The sequence below is a fragment of the Dendrobium catenatum genome, unplaced genomic scaffold, assembly GCF_001605985.2.
Source record: "Dendrobium catenatum unplaced genomic scaffold, ASM160598v2 fragScaff_scaffold_542, whole genome shotgun sequence".
NCBI classification, from domain to species: domain Eukaryota; kingdom Viridiplantae; phylum Streptophyta; class Magnoliopsida; order Asparagales; family Orchidaceae; genus Dendrobium; species Dendrobium catenatum.
Genome location: NW_021319004.1, coordinates 3644282 through 3653438, shown reverse-complemented (window position 1 = coordinate 3653438; position 9157 = coordinate 3644282). Strand labels below are relative to the sequence as shown.

Sequence of the window (9157 nt, the reverse complement as noted above, 5' to 3'; positions counted from 1 at the left end):
GAAATGACACCATTCTACGATAATTCTTCTAATGCAACGACGACGATCATTCTTTAACTTTTCCCAAAGAAATCTAGTGAAGTTTTAAAATCAATTTTAAAATCAGGTGAGTGGGGGTCTAAATCTCCTACGAGCGCAAGCCCTCGTAGTTAATTACATCGTAGGAAGATAAAGCACCCTACGAAAACTCTCAATTAAAATAGTGGCAAATTTTTTTTAAATTTTCTAGGAGTGATATCAAAAAGAGATATGAATTTTGGAAACTCAAAAGGGAATAGATCAAGATTGAGCAGTTATTAACAGAGTTAGAGGAAGAGAGTTAGGGGAGACTTTGAGATTCCAAAACCATCTGGAAGTGTCCTAACTTAATCTAAGTGTTAGGCTTTATATTTTAGGATTGAAAGAAGATTTAATTTGAGTTGAGCATTTTATTAGAAATTTGGGATTATATTCCCAAAATTTGGGGTCTTATAATCAAAGATATGCCCCGGATCCTAAATCTAATTTGGACACTAGATCACAGTCGTCCGAACCTAGCTAATGCAGTACAAGGTCTGGACTTACCCCGGCCTGGATTGGGGAGCTAGCTAAGCACCTAATCGATTTAAAATACATGAGTCCGATCTTTTATAAAAGAGTGGTAGGGACATTTTATTTAAAGATTTTGGAGAGTTAGGGCCAACATCTAGAGATTTTTTTAATTGGCCCCTTTGACTTATGTTGGGTGCAAAATGTTAAAGACTAATGCCATTAAAATTTTAACACTTTTAATTTGTATCTAATGCAATGCATGTTAGTTAACAACCCCAAATCAAATATGCTTGAAATTTTAAAAACAGGCTTAGAAAATAATTTTTTAGAAGACTGGGCTTCCCCAGGTCCGGCACCTCGTCCTCATAGGTCAGATTATTCGGACTCTACTCGCAGGCGGTACTAAGCTAGTAATGACGCAAGTCGTTTTGAGTGGGATACTCTCAGTCTTCAAATCTTCAGTCTTATTCTCCTTCGGTCTCCCTTTCTTCAAGCTCCTTGGATTCTTCGTAGTAAGCTACCCAAATGTATAAGATGACACTTCCCTTAAGGGGAAGGCCACTCTTTCCTCTTTGGGTAGGGAAGAAGTATGATCCAAATTTGAATCTTTAAATAGAAAAGGTCTACTCCCCTAGGGGGCATCCTTTTCTCTTCGAAGTCCAAGCTTTGGACCTATGTATCCCAACTCAAAACTAACTTTCACAACACTTAACAATTACATAAATTACATTTGTATGAAAATAAAATCTAGACTCACCTGCAGGGTTATCCTAAGTAGTTAATAAATAAAAAGTAATTATTCCCAAGCAGTTATATATATGTAGAAAAGAAAGTAAACACACTGGCCACACTCTTTTTATTTGGGGGCTTTAGCAGCTGAAGCACATGTGCAAGCATTTATAATAATTGATTTTTTTTTATTAACTTAGCCCCCCCCTTTTTATTATCCTGCGTGAGCGTGGCCACATGCAGAAAACTGTGTGAACATTCAGATCGTACCTAACCTAAGGGTAACATAGTCGCCGAACACATCAACCATCCACAGAGTGCAGTAAAAAGTAAACAGACACAGCAAAGCAATTTCATCCACAACATGTAGTGAAAACTACGAAAAATCTGGCACACAGTAGTAAAGTAAACACCAGTCTAACCTAGATCTAGAGTTGGTTATCCTAGCACATCATCTAAAGTGTGTGTAGAAGGTCGTGTGGCAGGGGTAGATCCTAAGGTGGGTGAATGGTTAAAGTTGTTTAAAATTGTGAGTTTGTTAAGGCTTAAGGGGAATTTATGTTAGAATTTAAATATTAATACTTTAAGAATTTTATTTAAATATATTTTAATAGTTAATTGATTAGTACCTTTCTTTCACACCGAGGTCATGAAGTTTATTTCACCTTCCTTAGGGCTAAGTTAATAGCCTCGTAGGCCTAGGTTACCTAGTAGCAATCAGGGTTGATTAAGTTATTTTAAGTTAGTTGGAATTATAGGAGTGGATTAATATTAAGGGGAGTTGGTTACTGATTTTAATGGGTGGGTTAATGATTTTATCAGCCTATTAAGAAAATTCTGGAGTTTGGGTGAATTAATAGATTTTGGAGTTTATCTGCACATGTCAACTAAGGGGTCAAAATTTGACTTTTAGATTAAGAATTTTTTTTTGGACATTTAGTATTTTATTAAAATATTAGACCTTAATATGATCAGTTATATAGTAAGTACGCTGAAATCCGATTTTTCTACATTTTATTATGAAGGTTTGAAGTTTTAGCCTAATTTTGACTTAAGGTTGACCGATTTGTTGACTTTTTGACTTTGACCAGATTTTGGGGGTTTAACATTTTTGGAAAATACTAGATTTTAATTAGAGTGATTAGCCACTGAGTTTGATTGATTTGAAATTTTCTACAATTAGTTATGATTTTTGAAAGTTTGGGTATTTATTAGAATTATTAAATTATTTCAATTAAGGGGCCCTTTAATAATTTGAACCCAAATGAGTCCCAAACTTCTTGAAATCAACTCCAAAGATCAAAAATTCTCTAAGGAGAGATCAGAAAGTGCTTAAATTTTTTTTGGGATTTTTAATAATTTTTAATTAATTAAAAATTGATTAAACATTGATTTTGATTAAAATTAAATTAAACTGGATTTTAATGTCAACTTAAAGGAATTTTAATTTTCAATGCTTAAGAGTTGAAATATGGTTGATTAGAGGTATTATGGATATTTTTTTGAATTAATCTTAATTTATGATGATTTATTGAATTTTCTAAGTCTTTAAAGGGGCTGAAATTTGACATGCTCAATTTTCTAACCTAATGACCTCCAAATTGAGTAAATTTAAATCTAAGGTACCTGATGTCACTAGTTTTATTATGTTCAAGTTTCACCCCTATTGGGTGTGTGTACAATTCCTTATGGATTTTCTAAGTTTTCTAGATATTTCCTTGATTATTTTTCCTAGGTGTCTTTACTATTCCAATAGACTTAAAACTTGGTGTGTCTAACCCTGACATACATACAATCATACCACAGAAATATCACAGCAAAATACTAAATCCCTAAGGAGTTATGAATTTTTAAAATTTAGGGTCGAAAATAGACCCTTTACCTTAAAAATTCTCATGACAAAAATCTATTGAGTATCTGACCCTAGAAAAATTATCGACATGCCTAAGATACTAAATAATCATTCACCAAAATTTGGGCTTCATTTGATTATTGGATTGTGAGAAAATTGTAATAAATGAAATTCAAATAAACTCAAATATATGACAATACAAAAATCAAATCATTATAATTTTAATTTTAATAAATACTATATTAGATTTTCTTTCCAACGAGCCCAAGAACGCCCCATTTGATGGAGAACTCGATTTTCTGAATTTTGAAAGAGTTAGAGCATTTAAATCATTTTTTATTCAGATTTGGGTCAAATCTGCTGACGGTGACGTGGCGGCGTGGCATGACGCCTCATCACCCTCCCAGACAGTGGGATGACCCACGTTCAAACCCTGGAGAAAGCCGAGCGATATACCTAGATCTGAGCCGTCTGATCTTTGATCGGACGGTCCAGATATTCTCCAGCTCATTTTGAATAGAAATCTTTAAACGCTCATATCGTTCAAAATACTCGACTAAATTGCATGAAATTTGAACTGTAGCTAGACGGCAATACGATCTTGCAATGCGTGGAGTGTAGAGGCTCCATTTATTGTAAAATTGCTACAGTTTCAAATTAAAATTTAAAATTCAAATGAGCATAACTTACAATCCAAACCGTACAATTTTTGTGATTTTTTGCTTGTTGGAAAGCTGCAGCAATCCTCTAGAACTTTGCTGAAGACTCCAAAAGCCGGATCTGGCTGGATCAAAAGTTATATTAGAAAGTCCTCTTTTTCTCTCTAGAATGCTCTCTCCTCACTAAAATAGTGATTTGAGGCTTGGAAACGGTCGGGAAAAGCTTGGGAAAGCCTTGGAATGTGCTGGAGTGTATGGGAGGAGCTCTTAGAAGATTGAGGGATGCAGGAGTTTGGAGCTTTTGATGATATGAGAGGGAATGGTGAAGAAGCCACCTTTAGGTCAAGTTTTCACCCACTTTACCTATGGCTTTTGGATTGGATGGTTGAGATTTGATTTGGAGTGGTTTTAGATGAGTTCCAAGTGTCTCCTATTCTTCCCAAAGCTAGGAAATAGGGTTGGTGGTGAGTGTGACTTCTCTTGGTCCATGGGAAGAGGGGACCACACCTTTTTCCCTATTTGGATGAACCAATGCTTGGCTTGGTTAATAGAGCTTGTTTAAGGATCAATTAGGGAGGGAAAAAACATATTCCCATCATCCAAAAGGATATTTTGGCTTGGAGAAAGGGTTTTCTTTATGGGATGATGAGGTGGCCAAACCATTGTCTCATTTCAAGGGTAATTTTTGACCCATTGACTTGTTGACTAGTTAATTGTGACTAGGATGTGCATGAGGGAGGTTAAGAGTGCTACAAAACATCATGCCAAGAAATTTGAAGTCAATGGTGTATAATTAACCAATTTTGATGGGTTGAATTGATTTAAAGTAGCTTGAATGGTTAAAATTGGTAAGTGTTGGGTTAAAGGGTTGATTTGGTCAACCATGGTTGACTTGGTCAACCAGGTCAAACCAAAGAGTAAGTTTGGGTTCAATGTGTTCCTAAAGTCATTTAGGATCCATTGGAATCAAGGTGATGGAAAAATCACCTAGAAAGGGCTTTAGGACCTAAGTCTTTAGCCTAAGAGTTCTGGGTTTGGATTGAGTTAAGATTTGGATTGGGCCAAAGGGCTAAGAACTAGGAATATCCTAGGATCTAGAACTTAAGGACGATATAAGAGTGACCTCATACAAAAATGAGGTCAACACCGTTCGGCGACCAGCAGCGGAATTAATCCCGACGAAAACGACATTGAGATTAGATTTTTTGAATTCATTTAAATTAATGCGTGCAGATAATATTGATATTTGTTGTGTTTATTTTAAGTTTGGTGAAGTTATTTCTTAGTATACATGTCAGACGGAGATGTCGCCTAGGTTTTTCTATTAGATTATGTTATCTTTCATGTTCTTGCCCAAAAATAGTTTACATTACAATATTTTGATACTGTATTTCTTAGTATTCAAATTATTTTGTTTGTTGTGTTTTTGTAATGTTTGATTATGAGTGTTTTTGTGCATTTCAATATGATGATTGGCTTTAAAATAATTATGTATTATTTTGAAATATGTTTATATAAATTTATTTTATAAAATAAAAAATTTAATTTTATTGAATTTTAAAGAGCAATATTGATTTATGTTTGAGATTATGTAGATTTACCGTAGGATTTGATCACTAAGATGTAGTAGCACAGTTATGTCTGGATGAGGAGCATCATTTGTTCTTATGTACAGCGGAGAATTATCTTTAGATGATAAGTATGCACCAACGTATTTTGGGGGCAGTTGTCATCCCTTGCAAGTGTCAACTAACACAAACTAAGAGCAGTTGAAGTTTAAGGTACTTAAAGTACTAAAGTTTAAAACATCGAAGCACACAACAAAGTTAGTTTGTCGTTTGCCCTTAGAAAATGATTTTATAGCTTAACCTGTGGATGATGATGAAGTCTGTTAAATGGTGTTATCACATGCTACTAGATAAATATGGAGGTCGAACAGATAAACAAGCCTAGTAATAATGTTGAGAGTATCACACCCCAAGTGTATGAATCATTCAGTTTGGAGGAAAGGGTAGGAGGTGCTTTGATGATTCCACCAATCGAACCACCAATATATTAAGTAAGTTATTCATGTTAATCTATATTGATTAAAGTCTAAATTTGTGGATGTGTTACTTCAATTAACATACCTTTTTTTGTGAGGGAGTGAAAGGCAATGAAGTCATTTGCAGGATGAATCGGGACCTTTCACGAGACCGTCACTCGCTATTGATGATTATTATGAAACAATGAGTAGTGGATTCAGCGAGCCGGTAGATGATGATGATGATGGTACTATGTGGTGCAAGTGAAGTGAATCTTGACATGAATATTGAGATAAATAGCACTATACAACAATATTGCTATGTGAATGTTAGGACTGCAGAAGGCATAGATGCAAATAATGACTTGATTAAAACATATATAAGCACTCATGAATGGGATGATGATGTAACATATGGCAATGACAATATTGGGAACCAAGTAGAAGAAGAGTTCTCAATTCCAACAAAGTTGATGAAGGAAATGTGTTTCACAGAAAAGGAATACCTATGATTTGCAGTACATGGATGGTCGATAAAAAATAATGTTAAATATGTTGTAATTGCTTCGAATAGACATAAATTGATGTTGGTTTGTGCTCAAAACAACATGTTGGGGAGTATATGCTTATGGCGCCTTCATGAAGGCATGAGCAAACGTCTTGTCAAGATATGGAAATATCTTATACGAAGCATCAACACACTTGCGCTTGTTCAGATATTGGGCAACACTTTATATTCATAAGGCACCGATGGACCCTCCTTGAACATACTATTCAAGAGCACTAGCAGAACGACATATGGTGAGTCTTCTTTTATTAAATTATATTAGCTGTTGTTGAATTTAATAAACTTTGGAAATATGTGCTCCGTGATTTTTTTCTTACCATGGAGAGGAGATTACAACCATAATTTGGAGGGATTGGGGATACAATCATGCAATGGGATATTAACTTGTAGGGGAATTATGCTACATATTGCTCTAACATACATATATTGACGATGATCAGTATTTTGAGGAAATAGTTAGTGATCACACACCATTCAGTCAGGCCCCTGCTGCTACAGCTCCATACGATGTTGGGCTGTCCTCTTACCCTGATGAGATTCCTCTTAGAGCTACCTTACGATACCAACACTACCAGACAATGAGATCGCCTTCACACCAGATTTCGTACTTACATCCTTATACGAGCCTTTATCCACACATATTGATGTCAATCTTGAGGGCCAACACCATCTACGCACCAGGCCAGTGCATGCACCACAACTTTTCACTCAATGCACTAATGTGATACCACATCGGTATAAGAGGAGACATTAGCTATATGTGCTATGTAACTTTTGGATGTTTGAGTTATATTGTGAAGTTGACATTGTACTCTATAGACATGAATTATGTAATACATTTTATTTTATTTTAATGTCATTATGATGTTATACATGTTCGCATATGAGTAATTCGAACTTCAATATTTTAAAAAAACTAATAACTTAATCCTTAATAATTCATTCCAAATCACACAAAACTAACATTCATTCAATAACAATTACAAAACATAATACAAAATAATATAATGCAAACTAAATAGTCGAAGGAAAAAATTAAGTTGTAACTTCAACTAACATTAGCACATAAACAACATGTTACATGTTTTTAATTATCATGCACAGATGAGTTTGGAGTTGGGTATGCGTTGTACAATAGTTGAAGTGATACTTAAACTCTTGTTGAATATACTACCAATCTGCTCCATTTAGAAACTCCTCCTTTCCTGCTATAACACTTCCAATAAGCATCTTATAGGATTCTAATTGGAATTCATTGTGTATAGGATACAATTTATGATAAAGAATATAATGATATACATCGACCATTGACCTTTCATTGATCACCTCAATAGAACCTTCTCTATCACGAACAATTTCACGAATTCGACCTCGGAGAAAGTCCAGCGAAATGAGATGCCCACCATGTTCCATAAACCTCTGTTGTACATATCTCCACTCCATGTCTCTAAGATCATTACCGGCCCTATACAGCTTTATTTTCATAACTTCATCATGTGCATGCCACAACAAGTAATTTTCATCTTTGCTCCAGAAATGCATAACACAACAAAAAATTTCATTGCATTTCGCCTTCTCATTTAGACTATCATCACAATTTATCGTCAAACATTCTTTCAAACGAGTGCTTCCCTCTTCAATCTTTTGCTTAGTAGAAATTCTTCGAATCTTATCCATCACCGGCGAATACATTGTGAAGCATTATATGAGAGGTTGAACAACTCTAGCAAACAAACTTAAGGTTGTGAGTTTAAGATCTTGTTCATCAAATGAACCTCTACATCTACAACTTATATAGACAGAGAAGCACACTTAAGATATGACAACTGAAATATGAAAAACATTTAATAAAATTAATTTCTACCTTCTATATGACAAGATAATACATGCATATAAATATGATTTGATAATACAATAGGTTTTGATAAGACAATTTTATAACTCATAAAATGTGACTACTCCTAGTAACTTGACAACTCAAAAATGAAAAATTTTGCTCAAGAATTATGCATATGTAAAGCATAGCTTCAAAATTTAACATTGAATGACTAATGCTTAATATTTTAAAAAAAATTAAATGATATATGTCGTCAGCTTGACAGGCGACTTATATTGTAGAGCAAGTCACTCGTTAAATGAGCGACTTTACTAGTTTTTTTTGTTGGTTAACTATCTAAATTGGATTAATAAGATACTTAGTTTGAAAATTTAACTTATAATATTATAAAAATATATTTAAAATTTGAATATTAAATATATAAATAAATAATTATTCAGTTAGATTCATGCAGAATCCTTTTTCTCTTAACCGGAAAGCACCATCCGTCCACAGAAGTTCTTTGAAAATCTCAAGGAAAGGAAGGATAAAGAGGAACCAAGCGGAATGGCAAAGCCATTAGGGCTGACTGGTGAATTCTTTAAAAGGAGGGATGAATGGAGGAAGCATCCGATGCTTGTCAACCAGTTCAGGTACGCCACACCAGGCCTTAGCATCGCCCTCGTCGCCTTCGGTGTTTACCTTGTCGGTGAGGCCGTTTACAACTGCGTTAACAGCTCCGATCCCCATGCTGCTCACTAAAGAGGGCTTAAGATCCCTTAAAGGTGCCTTTTTACCCCAGAAGTTTTATAATTATTTTCTGAAAACTTTCGATTTTGTCTTCACTATGCATGATCGAAGTTTAGGGGTTTTCTATGGGGCCTTTTCTGTTATGAAATTTACATTATTTGCAATGCCCTAATCTATTATATGTTAGTGATGCGCCATTCAATTGGCATTCTTTATTATTATTATTTTC

General features: G+C 34.6%; 1 protein-coding gene across 1 annotated transcript; it reads left to right on the top strand.

Annotated features, from left to right (window-relative positions):
• The first annotated feature begins 8745 nt into the window (after positions 1-8745).
• LOC110114989 (NADH dehydrogenase [ubiquinone] 1 beta subcomplex subunit 3-B-like) lies at positions 8746-8940 on the top strand. Its single transcript, XM_020848066.1, has one exon. It carries the CDS (start codon positions 8746-8748, stop codon positions 8938-8940), a length of 195 nt encoding a protein of 64 aa, XP_020703725.1.
• The last annotated feature ends 217 nt before the right edge of the window (positions 8941-9157 follow it).